The sequence below is a fragment of the Triticum dicoccoides genome, chromosome 5A, assembly GCF_002162155.2.
Source record: "Triticum dicoccoides isolate Atlit2015 ecotype Zavitan chromosome 5A, WEW_v2.0, whole genome shotgun sequence".
Taxonomy (NCBI): domain Eukaryota; kingdom Viridiplantae; phylum Streptophyta; class Magnoliopsida; order Poales; family Poaceae; genus Triticum; species Triticum dicoccoides.
Genome location: NC_041388.1, coordinates 59,569,458 through 59,582,122, shown reverse-complemented (window position 1 = coordinate 59,582,122; position 12,665 = coordinate 59,569,458). Strand labels below are relative to the sequence as shown.

The 12,665-nt window shown below is 41.6% G+C and overlaps 2 protein-coding genes across 2 annotated transcripts; one reads left to right on the top strand and one right to left on the bottom strand.

Moving 5' to 3' along the window:
* The first annotated feature begins 706 nt into the window (after positions 1-706).
* LOC119296988 (phosphoribosylformylglycinamidine cyclo-ligase, chloroplastic/mitochondrial-like) lies at positions 707-4,864 on the top strand. The gene is made up of 8 exons (XM_037574964.1): positions 707-1,025; positions 3,058-3,152; positions 3,226-3,327; positions 3,433-3,492; positions 3,778-3,950; positions 4,082-4,193; positions 4,279-4,437; positions 4,535-4,864. The coding sequence occupies exons 1-8, from the start codon at positions 707-709 to the stop codon at positions 4,694-4,696; spliced, it is 1,182 nt and encodes a 393-aa protein (XP_037430861.1). The 3' UTR covers positions 4,697-4,864.
* Positions 4,865-5,319: 455 nt separating this feature from the next.
* On the bottom strand, positions 5,320-8,724 carry LOC119296987 (cyclin-C1-1-like). Its single transcript, XM_037574963.1, has 8 exons — positions 8,715-8,724; positions 7,910-7,949; positions 7,262-7,306; positions 6,565-6,707; positions 6,343-6,455; positions 6,154-6,200; positions 5,479-5,626; positions 5,320-5,391 (listed from the first exon to the last, which is right to left on the bottom strand). Exons 1-8 carry the CDS (start codon positions 8,722-8,724, stop codon positions 5,320-5,322), a joined length of 618 nt encoding a protein of 205 aa, XP_037430860.1.
* Between the last annotated feature and the right edge of the window lie 3,941 nt (positions 8,725-12,665).

Sequence of the window (12,665 nt, the reverse complement as noted above, 5' to 3'; positions counted from 1 at the left end):
ATTACTCGCTCCCAGTCACCAAGGCACGAGAACTGCATTGTGTACAAATTCTCTTCGAGGGGTCGGATCTTCACCTCTTGCGCCAAGTCCCAAGCAATTCTCATGTTCCTATAGAACCAGTACTGGCTATAGACCTTGTTTGTGTGCACCCGTGCTAGAGCCATCCATCTTGTTGCTTCCTCCGGCAGTTCATCCTCCTCGACCACCACATCTTGAAGATTCTCTTCATTGAGTCCCAATTCTTCCATCATCGCCTCCAGATCGAAAGTGGCAGAACCCGATCCCGAAGCGTCGTCATCCATTATCTCTTGCCCGAGAGAGAGTTTCCACGGGCGGTGGTTCCCTACCTTCCCCCGTCCCCCTTGCCGGCCAGGGTCACCCCGGCACCGAATCGGAGGGGAAGGGGAGAGGGGACATGAAGTCTCTACGGTGGTGGACTAGCCGCCGCCGAGAGGAAGGCAAACCCTAACGAGAGGAACGTATAATCGACGGCGCTGCATTTGAGAGAGTATGCGTGAGGCAGCCACGACTCCAACGAAGGGCCGCTGCACATTCTGGCTGCTTGGGCCTCGCAGCCTACTCTTTCAAAAAAAAAAACTGTCATCAAATTTGGCTGGAAAAAAAGGTAAGTCGTCCAGTTTATATTCTCTCGGGCCTATAATCCCATTGCGCCTAGCCAAGCCCTAACCTAAATCGTCCCATCATCATGACAGCCGACCGCGTCCTCCACCTCCTTCGCGCGCCGGCGGCTTCCCCGGCGGCAGCTCACGGCCGGGGCCCTCCCCGGCCGCAGCGCGTCGGCCTCCCACCGGTAAAGCGGCGCGTCGGCGTGGCCTGCTCCAGCTCCACCGAGGAGGACAGCATGACTTACAAGGGCGCCGGTGTGGCCTGCTCCAGCTCCACCGAGGAGGACGGCATGACTTACAAGGGCGCCGGCGTGGACATCGACGCTGGCTCCGAGCTCGTGCGCCGCATCCGCAAGATGGCCCCCTGGATAGGCGGCTTCGGCGGCATCCTCCCCCACAGTATTATTCACTTCATCTCTTATGCTGCCTTCACTTCATATGTCTTGTCCAAATTAGTTAGACCACGATGCATGTACTGCGACTCATGGAGTTCCTAGTGTCAGGTCGGCCAGCACCAGTAGCTTGGGTAAGTAAATGATGTATAGTCACGTCCTTTTGGTCCTCTGTTTTTTGCTAATAAAAGGAATGAGGAAACAGAAAAGGCTGTAGGCGAGTTAGCAGCGCAAAAAGTCTAAGTGCGTCTCTGAATTTCCATCAGAGTTCGTGTGCGTTAATTTGCAGAGCTGTTTCGTTCAGTTCCGTGAGGTCTTGACTCTTTGTTGCTCCGCCATTCAGCTCAAGCGTGGCGCCTTGCACAAGTAAGCCACGCAAGGATGTATCAGTGGCAAAGACGGGGACTCGATGGAGGCATTTGTCGAGGAGGGTGTCGATGCCGAAGCAGATGTTGTCGAAGTCGTCGTAAACGATGAGCCACACAGGGTTTTCCAAGTCCAAGGACGTGGCCGGGAGGAAGTTTCGCATTCGTGTTGCAGCCACTGAGCGTGCATAGAAGAGTACCATCACAAACTTTGTGTCACGTTGGAGAGATTAGTAGAGGAGGCCCGGGACATGTGTGGTGTGCGTGGAGCGGCGAAAGGAGTGCCTGCAAGCCATGATAGCAACACAAAAAAGGTGTAGTCACTAGTCAGGGATGAGGTGATGATACCGGCGATTAAGTTGTAGTGCACACAGAAGAACGTTTAGTCAGCGGAACCAATAACATCCTAAAGTGGCAATGCAAATTGCATGTAGAAACATGCCGGCTGTACACAAAGTAGGTGAGGAAGAACCTGATACACTCCAACAGCATGATGAAGATCATGCGCAGACGGTGTGGACACCACACTTAGGGAGGCGCCACAATGGTATAGAAGGATGCCTTCACGTGCGGGGAGACAAAGATGACCGCGTGTAATGACATTATGGCCCGAGGGAGCGACCTAGGTCACGAGTCGGTTCAATGGAAGGAGATGCCTCTGGCGACGTATGCGCTTAGAAATATACTTTGACAACGGGTACCGAGGACCAAGACCGTCAAAGTTGCAGCCCATGGGAAACACATCAGCAGCCCAATGCTCGATTAGTATTGATGCGTGTGTGCTCACACACGTTTGGTTGATTGCAATGCGTGTGTTCGGTTGATTGGATCGAGGTGCACACGGTGTAGACCATGTTGAGTTGATGATGGCTGCTATTGCGGATGATGCCGCTCACATGGGAGTCACGACAATGTAGTCGAAGCTGTCACGATCGGTGGTGGCGACGATGGACCTGTGATGCACAAGGCGCAAACGAAAGAAGCCAACTACAACGCATGAAGACATCCCTTTTGTGACACATCCGAACTTGACACATAGTTCGTGACGAGGAGCCGACTGGTGTCCAGTCGACGCCGATGTGCAAGTACAGGCATGAGGCCAGTGGGCCATGGGCGACACAAACCATTTTATGTTCGATGAACCAAAAAAGAAAGACACCAGTCAAATGACCCACGGAGAGAACCACTGATGAAACGATAGGAAAAAGACTTTCAGGGAGTAGCATGGAGATCGATCTCCCCGGAGTGGCGCGATGCGGAAGTTGTGTTGGATCTAGGTTAAGATATTGCGATGTCATGATAGAGGATGAGAATTGAGACAATGCAATTTGTTTCGTATATTGAACCTTTTGGACGAGTATATGTAGAGGTCCTCAAGACTAAGAGGATAAAAAGGCCACTAACTATAATATGCAAACAATTCCTATCTAATTCCATGTTATCTCTAACTATCGAATATACCAAATGTAACTCTAACAGATATGTGGTTAGCGTGCAAAGAGAGCATTGATGTGTTGATTGTAGTTGTGATATGATGCTTCATTGGCCCTTTTTCTTAGAAGTGCATGATCCACTTGCTGGGTCAGACCCTGTATTTCTTGTTTACTCAGGTTGGGCACATGAATGTAATGCCATATTCATAATATTTCTGTTTCCTGTGGTTGGACTGAACAGAGGATGAATACCTTGTATTTAGCGTTGATGGTGTTGGGACAAAGCTGAAGCTTGCATTTGAAACTGGTATTCATGATACAATTGGGATTGACCTGGTATGTGATCAATTGCTATCACATCTATCATGTCAAGTGAATCAATCCCTATATTTTTTGTTCATCATTGCAGGTAGCTATGAGTGTTAATGATATCCTAACATCAGGCGCAAAACCATTGGTCTTCTCAGATTACTATGCTACAGGCAAGCTTGATGTCGATCTTGCAGAGAAGGTAATGTCGGTGTTGTTGTTCACTTAACGCAACATTTGTTTCATATTGTAATCTTGTCTTCCGCTCGTGAAGTCGTGTCTAATTATAAATGAATTGTATATATAGGTTATTAAGGGAATATTGGATGGATGCGAACAATCAGGCTGTAATCTGATAGGAGGAGAGGTGAGACCTCCTGAGATAAGCTTTTCTCCATAATGATTTCGTCGAGTCATGTGAATTATCCCTCATATATGAACATCAGTATAATTGCAACGATTGTACTGAGTACTTTTTATCTTTCTTGCATGGTCATATTTTTAACTGAAAATACCGTGATACTTCTTGCCATTATTCATTTCATTGTAAAATTGTATTTACTCTCCATAAACATTCCATATGGACCATGCCTTTTTTGTATAATAAAATATTATAATAAGACATTCCCAATTAATTAATTGGTAGTGACAGACAGCAGAGATGCCTGGTTTCTACGGGGAAGGTGAATATGATCTAGGTGGTTTTGCCATGGGTGTTGTGGACAAGGATAAGCTCATCGACGGTAAAAATATCGTGGAGGGAGATATCCTCATTGGTCTTCCTTCAAATGGGGTTCATTCAAATGGGTTCTCTCTCGTTAGAAGGTATATCACACTTATCTAGTTCAATGTTTCTCAAATTCAGATAGATCATTCATAGTTCAAATTTTATTGTTTTTATTATTTTTCTGGAATTTTGTATGGTTAATAATAGCTAAAAAGATTCTTTTTTCTAGAGTATTGGACAAAAGTGGACTCTCCTTGACTGATCAGTTCCCAGGAAACGATGGCAAAACAACTACCGTCGGTGAAACTCTCATGACACCGACTACAATCTATGTTAAGCAGGTTAGTCTTTATCGATGAATGACCCGTATTTCCATGGTTTTATTTTTAAACCGAAAGTTTAACTCAATAATGTTGGACGAAAAAGGTACTTGAGATCATAAGCAAGGGTGGTGTGAAAGGACTAGCCCATATCACTGGTGGTGGCTTCACTGATAACATCCCGAGAGTATTTCCTTCTGGACTCGGGGCCAAAATCTTCACTGGATCGTGGGAAGTGCCACCTGTGTTCAAGTGGCTTCAACATGTAAATATCTAACAAACAATCTTGGCTTGAACATTCTCAGTCAATATATTCATTGCCACTGTACTCAGTTATTGGATTATTTGGTAAACGTTTATAGGTTGGAAAAATTGAAGATGCCGAGATGATGCGGACGTTCAACATGGGCGTCGGGATGGTCCTTGTAGTAAGCAAGGAGGCAGCTGACAGGATTATCGAGGAATCAAGCCCTGCTTATCGCATTGGAGAGGTGATCCAGGGCAAGGGTGTTCACTACGTCTGATGCCTTGTGATAAGCTTTCAGCTCAAATTTGGAGTGATTTGAGATTTGTTTTGTCGTGTGGGCAAAGCAGCCGAATTTTTGTAACTCCTTTATCTTAGGCATGCTTCGAGTGTTAATGGAGAAGTTGAGAATATTTTCGTACTTTTGTATCAACATCTTTAGTCTTTACATCTTCGTACTAGAGACCGTGTCTGCTTGTCATGGTTTTAGGTCTGTTCTTTTCAAGTGCTCCGCCTGGTATTCCACAATTTTAATCAGCTCGACAGCTACCGCATTCTATAGATGAATGAATGAAAGACCTCAAAGAACAACTCAACAAGCAGGAAACTGAAACTGTTCCGCGTCTTGGGTATTTTAAGATACAGAAGCTGCAAATACCAAGTGTTACAGACTGTTATAAGCACATAAACTAGGCTACTTCTACCATGGGGATCACCATCATGAAAATAACTTGCGCCTATCTTGAGTCAATGCCCTCCAAGTGCATCAGGACATTCCCTATGCATACACACACTCTAGTCAAAGAAGCGTCATGTGGTTAAGCAGTCAGACTAAAATCAGTTCTAAATCTGATTTCAGGCCTTTGATGGCAGCTTGTTCATCAGAGGAATTATCTTGTCCTCCTAGAGGCCCCTATTAGGATCAATCTTGTAGGTGTCGTACAAGTCCAAGATTTCCATAGAAATATTCTTAAGCTGAGATTTGCAAACGAGTGCAAGTGGATTAATACGACGACAGACCAAAATCATCAATGATTGAAAACATACCAATGAAACACTTACAATGTTCATGTCAACATGGAGTTCTTCAAACCAGGAAGTCGTGTCCTTACCTTTAAGAACACTTGCAATGTATATGCAGGCCAATGCACTCATATATGGAGGATATATGAGAATAAGATCCATCTTGTAAGTATCATTGACAAGGCCCCTGTAAGTAACAGTGTCTACTCAGCATAGAGATATAGCCAGTTGTACACCCATAAATCATCTAAAAAGGTATTTCGCTCAAAATTGTCGTCCATGTGATGATCCTTCATAAAAAAGATACCTATCTCATCATATTGTACTATACTTAAGTGAAAAGGAAAAGTCAATAGAGGTATTTGTGTATCCCTGCAATCCTGCATTCCTACAAAGGATATTCAATTATGATGATACCAACTGTAAACACTCTTTACTTAAGTGAAATATATGCACAGAGAAATTTTAAAAGAGTCTGGCTCCGAGACTAAAATCAGTCTTGTCAGAAAATGCTTCAAAAAGAAAGGCTACCTTAACCACCAAATATTACCAAAACGAATCAAGCAACTTTCTTGTATATGAAATACAAGCAGCTTCCATTCACAAAAAGAAAAAAACAGTACGCCATGACGGTAATTATAAGAAAGCCCAACAAGTTCCATTGCATCCAGTTCTCAACTTGACACAGCATTGTATTCAAGAACTGGTGCTTACCAGGCGAATTGTGTCAGATCTGTTATGCCAGCATCCTGCAATAACCTGTAAAATAGCACATCTCTCAATGCCATTGTAGAATCTATTGAAGGGGAGTTAATTTCAAAAGCTCAGAGCTCCAGAAGATATAAAATGCTATCTCAGTGGAAGATGCCATTTCTATTCAGATGATAGGGGAAGCAAAGTCAGTAAAAGAGGACAGTATGGGTGCAAAACAACCAAATAATAGTTGAGTGCTTCCAGGAGCTTCATTTCCATTTCAAGAATATATTTGAATTCAAATCTGTACTTGTCATCAGAACCTACATTTTGGGGGACAAAAATACATGGTTGCAGGTTGTGCAACTCTTCCAGACTTCCAGGTAAACATTGGTCTATCTGAATGATCAAGAGGCTTACCAGTTACCACACACATCATCTTGATGTAAAATACGAGATGCCTTGTTTGCACTGTGCTCTCCTCCACCTTTGATGCCAAATACAAACAAGCTGGTGCTACCAAACAAGGATCATACTCCGCCATGCTCTTTCGGCAAATAGATTCAGACATAGTTCTGAATACTTAAGTTTCATTAAGAAAACTTCTTAAATGTTCAAAGAGTTATAGAAATAACCATTAAAATATGAACCTTCATGTCCAATTTGTGTTCACGGAAAGTATAGAAACATGAGTTTGGCGCTTGAAGTATAATAGTTGTTAATCGAATTTCAAAGATTTCCGGTTAAAGCACCATCGTACTAATTCTGCTTGAAGCAACTTGATGAGAACCTCACATCTACAGTCCCCCATGTTATGAATGAAGCAGAGTGAATTATAGAGTTCCAGGTGAAGCACACAAGTTCGCGTAGACACAAATGTACAATCACAGTACATGATTCTTACTTCCTGTACTTGACTATCTTACATCATAAGGATATGCTTCCTACTTTCTCAGTGGCACAACTTACAATCTAAAATATAATGCTGTGTCTTCATTTCTCTGACTAGTAAAAAAATAGTCAAATCCATATCTGACTAGTAAAAAAATAGTCATATCCAGACAACGACATTAGAGGCCAGAGGGGCACTCTTCTAACCGACGTGTCCTTACTAAATAGAGAATCATACCTTGTACAGACACACCTGAAGTATGTGATTGCAGTAACTATGACTCTGAAATAGTAATCATGAGTTAATGCCAGATTGGTATGGTGGAAGGTGGAAAAGTAAGCCATCTAGCAGCAGACATTAACTAAATAGTACTCCCTCTGTCCCAAAATAAGTGTTTCAACTTTAGTACAACTTTGTACTAAAGTTGAGACACTTATTTTGGGACGGAGGGAGTATTAATTACAAGTTAGTCTTACAATAAAAACTGCAACAACATTATGATTAATAAGGAATACAGATAAATGAGATTGGAATAGTACTGGTATTTTTTACTTTTCCCTTGAAAGCAGTTAGCTTTGGTATCACTATATTAGTGTTGAAGTTCAAGCAAACTCCACAAAAATGTTACTAGAAAGAATTGTCTGAGGAAAAGAATAAATACCACCAAACATTTGCATGAGTTTCAGGTAATAAACCTCCAATATGTATAACTTCTTTAGATACAAAGGTAGCCACTTAAAAAGAACATATATGACTGCAGAAGGAAAGCTTGCTAACTACAGCCTAAAAGCAAAGCACAAGTTTATTTGATCACTGACGTATAAAGATATCATACACAGATAAAAACAAAGGTACAGGTCAGGAAATTGAAACAAGGTCTCTTACCTTTGTCTAACTTTCACCTGCTGGGCCAACCGCCATATATCTGAAATCATCAAACGCTTTACTCTGTACGGAGGAGAACTACTGCAGAAAGCATATCTATAAATTGTAAGGTACTGTCATGTGCCCATCACGGTTCGAGCAGGTAGCAATTTGTTTGATTAGTTTGTTAGTTTGTTGGATTTTCATGATTTAGAGATAAGATCTTGAAGCAAGGTTACATAATGCTCTTAGGGATTCCTGTTAGCTGTGTTATATTATGCTCCTAGGGCTAGGTCACCTATATATGTGAATTGCCACGTGATTAACTGAAGTAATCAAGAGGCAAAGAAAGAATAAGTTCATCCCTATCTCTGTTATCTTCTCGCACAAAACAAAGCCCCGAGGCCCGTTACTCCCGGGCCCAGACATCATCGCGGCTGTACTTACGCAGTCACAGATATTATGAGTGCCACAATTGGAGTGCAATGAATCGAGTGCATGAAGTCAAATTTAGTATCGACACCGACACTAGATTGCTACTTCTTCTTTCCATGTATGCTAGATTGCTACTCATGTAACAAGGACTGTGTCGGTTAACAAAAATAAGCAATGCACCGCTTGTGTCACCAAAAACTTCTCTAGCAGAAACGGTATAAGCTTGCATCTCCATTTAGTAGAAAGAACAATCGAGTAACATATTTTCAACTTGTTTTAGCAGAAATGGTAGCTAATTGTTCAGCGTTTGTGTTAAGAGTCAATTATACGCTACAAAGGTGCATGGCGCGAGCAGTGGCCAGTTGGTTAGAGCACACGCCTGTGAGCTCACGAAAGGACATCTGAATCTTGACAAGGGGGAACTCCACCGGCGTGATGCTCCGCTCCCGGTCCGCCGCCGGCACCACGTCCACCTCTTCCGGGTCAAGCAGCTCTGCAGCTGCTTGCTGCTCGCACGGCATCATCGCGCAAACTCGCCCCGATTAGCAACTCGAGTTCACGAAACGGCGATACTCTAAATCTGATCGAGGTCGGGTGGGTGCCGGCGGCTTACCTAACGGGCCGGCGCATTTTACCGCATAGTTCACGTTGTAATAGCACACGCGATCTACTTGAGGGAAAACACCAGGTTTTTTTTTTTCTTTTTTCTCATCTTTTTTGGGTTTTTTTGTTGGTTTCTGTATTTCTTCTCCGGCTTTTTTCGTTTTGTATTTTTTTCTCAGGGTTTTCTCGTTTCTTCAGATTTTTTTTATTTTCTCCATTTTTTGTTTTTCTTTTTTTATGTTTCTTTTCGTTTTCATTCTACATGTTCGTATATGTCAAAAACATTTTTTAATAACTGATCAAAAAAAATTGTATACACGTTCAACATTGTCCGAACGCTTATTTAATATTTTTTCAAATACTTGTTCAATATTTTAATACTTATTCAACATTCTTCAAATACTTGTTCAATATTTTAATACTTATTCAACATTTTTGAAATACTTGTTCAGCATTTTTCAAATACTTGTTAACATTTTTAATAGTTATTCAAAAAAGTTCAAATACTTGTTCAACATTTTTATTATTTATTCAACATTTTTTCAAATACTTATTCAACATTTTTCGAAAAGTCGTTTAACATTTATAAATAACTATTCAACATTTTTAATACTTATTTGAATTTTTCAAATACTTCTTGAGCATTTTTCAAATACTAGTTCAACATTTTTCAGAGACTCATTCAACATTTATTAATAATTATTCAACATTTTTCAAATAGTTGTTCAATATTTTTAATACTTATTCAAATTTTTCTGTTAACTGTTCAACATTTTTCAAATACTAGTTCAACATTTTTCAAATACTTGTTCAACATTTACTAAAATATGTTTTTAAACAGTGTTGTGTGTGTGTGTGTGTGTATAATATTTTAAAACATAAATAAAAGTACAAAAATAAAGCAAAAAAAAACAAGAATAGAAAATAGGTAAAAAAAAAGCAGGCATTTGCCTCCCGCGTTGCTGGGCCGGCCCATCTGGGGCTCCCCATGACGCTATGCCCATCTGCTCGCTTAAAGCAAGAAATAGGGGTGCCCAGACGGAGAGGAGGTCAGGGCAGCGAGACCTCCTAGCTGACGCTCGCTAGCGTCAAACCAACGAGCTTCCGCGCAGGAAGCGCTATCTGAATGGGCCGGCCCATTCGGGGAGTCACAACAAGCCGGCCCATTCGGGGAGTTACTAAAATATGTTTTTAAACAGTGTTGTGTGTGTGTGTGTGTGTGTATAATATTTTAAAACATAAATAAAAGTACAAAAATAAAGCAAAAAAAAACAAGAACAGAAAATAGGTAAAAAAAAGCAGGCATTTGCCTCCCGCGTTGCTGGGCCGGCCCATCTGGGGCTCCCCATGACGCTATGCCCATCTGCTCGCTTAAAGCAAGAAATAGGGGTGCCCAGACGGAGAGGAGGTCAGGGCAGCGAGACCTCCTAGCTGACGCTCGCTAGCGTCAAACCAACGAGCTTCCGCGCAGGAAGCGCTATCTGAATGGGCCGGCCCATTCGGGGAGTCACAACAAGCCGTCGTTAAAAAAGCAAACAACGATGTTTGATCGATGATTCGAACTCGCAATCACATAATCGAGAGTTAATGTTCTCTACCACTCGACCTGCTGAAGGTTGATGATTACTTAGCCGAGCGAATATTTAAGAACTAAATGCAGCGACAGATCAATTTTTTTGAAGAAAATCTTCCATTAAACATTTTTTTTTATATACGATGAATAACTTTTAAATACACATTGAACATTTTTGTTATCTAAGATAAACAATTTTTAAATACACATTGAGCATTCTTGTGATATAGGCTGAACAACTTTTAAGTACACAATGAACATTTTTTAAAATACATTGAACATTTTCTTCATATATGCTGAACATTTTGGTAATGTACGTTGAACATTTCTCTAAATACATGATCGACATTTTTATAATGCATAATGAACTTTTTCATAAAAACAATGAACATTTTTCTAAATATACAATGAACATTTTTATAATACATGGTGAACTTTTATATAGCACACAAAAAAGAGAAGAAAAAAAGATAAAGGAAGAAGATAAATAGAATAGAAAATAAACAAAAAATGAAGGAAAAAGAAATCAGAACAGAAAACAAGAAAACAACCACTGAAAAACCGAACAAAACATTGAAAAACCATAAGCAAAAAACCACCGAAGAAGAACGAAAAAACCTACAGGAAACAGCGAGGAGGAGGCAGCAGCGAACGAAAAAGTCATCAATCCCGTAACTGGGCCGGCCCAACCGCAGGCACGCCTCAGCGAAGGCACGACCTTTTGACGCTAACGAGCGTCAAATAGGATCTGCCCAGGGCAGCCTGGCGCCGCCGCGACGCGCAGGCAAGCCTGTTCCACATGTTGCATTGGAACAGCCCGGATCGGCAGCCCGGCCAATGTGCCAGGCCCAATATGTCAGAGAAAACAACCCATGTATCCTATTGCTTATGAGATGGAGGCAAATATCAACTAATCAAAAGCGCTCCTTCGGGAGCCTCCCCAAGGGTCATTTGGGGTGGGCTCAGAGCGCATCACTTGGCGCGCACTCGCACGCTCTCAGCCGCCGCCGTGTGTCGTTCTCTAGGCGCTCCCTCCTGATTTTTTATTTTATTTTTCTACAAGTGTTTTAAGCTTTTAGATGATTTTTTTAGTTTTTTTTCTTTTTGGTTTTTCCCCAACTTTTCTTTGGTTTTGGACAAAGAAAAAATCGGAAAAAATGTGTTTTCTTTTTTTCTTCCGTGAGAGGCATGGTTGTGGCTCTCGCAAAAGAGAAAAAATGTGTTTTGTTTTTTCCTATGACAAGAGAAATGGATTTACTTCTTGCACAGGCACATATTTGCTTTTGCAAGAGGCACGGATTTGTTTTCGCGATAGGCACAGCCGCGCCTTTCAGAAAGGAAAAAACTCATTTTTTTTTCTTCCGTGGGAGGCACGGATTTACTTCTCGTAAAGGCATGAATTTGCTTCATGAGAGGCGCGGCCTTGCCTCTCGCAAAAGGAAAAAAACCACGGGATGCACGGACTTACTTCTCGCAGAGGCACGGATTTGGTTCTGCAAGAGGCACGGCCATGCCTCTTGGAAAAGAAAACGTGTTTTCTTTTTTTCTTCCGCGAAAGGCATGGATTTACTTCTCGTGTAGACACAGATTTGCTTACGCGAGAGGCACGGCCGTGCCACTCGCAAAAAGAAAAAAATGTGTTTTCTTTTTTTCTACCATGAGAGGTATGTATTTACTTTTCGTGGAGTCATGGATTTGCTTTCGCGAGGGACACGATCATGCCTCTTGGAAAGGGAAAAATGTGCCCTCGGTTTGGGTTTTTCGTCCGTTTTTTTAATAAAAAAAGTTCATCGAAAGCTATCAACATGACATCTAGTTTTGAAGATCTTGGTGCGAGGAATCCAACTATGAAAATGATTTGAGATTTAGACACACGGTTTAAAAGATAAAACGATTTGAATAAATGAATTTTAGAAGAAAAAAATACTCAGATTGCGACAAGTGGCGTACATACAGTGCAACACTTGTTGCAACCTATGGAGATGCGAGTGACCTTTTCAAAGAGTGCTTCTTAACTAGTGATTTCACAAATAACCGATGCATTAGGAATCCCTTTAATTTCTCAAAAAAAGCCCTTTAAATTTAAGGTCATGTGGGAGCGTCACAAGGAAGAAACGTGGCAGAATTATTTATTTTCATCTTTATATGAAAACATATGGGAGTTTT

Bases quoted from the DNA above. Each gene is read 5' to 3' on its own strand.
- LOC119296988 (XM_037574964.1), top strand. From the start codon at position 707: ATGACAGCCGACCGCGTCCTCCACCTCCTTCGCGCGCCGGCGGCTTCC. The intron at 1,026-3,057 runs GTATTATTCACT...TGGACTGAACAG, and splicing joins CGGCGGCATCCTCCCCCACA to AGGATGAATACCTTGTATTT. The intron at 3,951-4,081 runs GTATATCACACT...TCTTTTTTCTAG, and splicing joins GGGTTCTCTCTCGTTAGAAG to AGTATTGGACAAAAGTGGAC.
- LOC119296987 (XM_037574963.1), bottom strand. The intron at 5,627-6,153 runs GTAAGCACCAGT...TGTTACTTACAG, and splicing joins GATCTGACACAATTCGCCTG to GGGCCTTGTCAATGATACTT. The intron at 5,392-5,478 runs GTAAGTGTTTCA...TGCAAATCTCAG, and splicing joins TCCATGTTGACATGAACATT to CTTAAGAATATTTCTATGGA.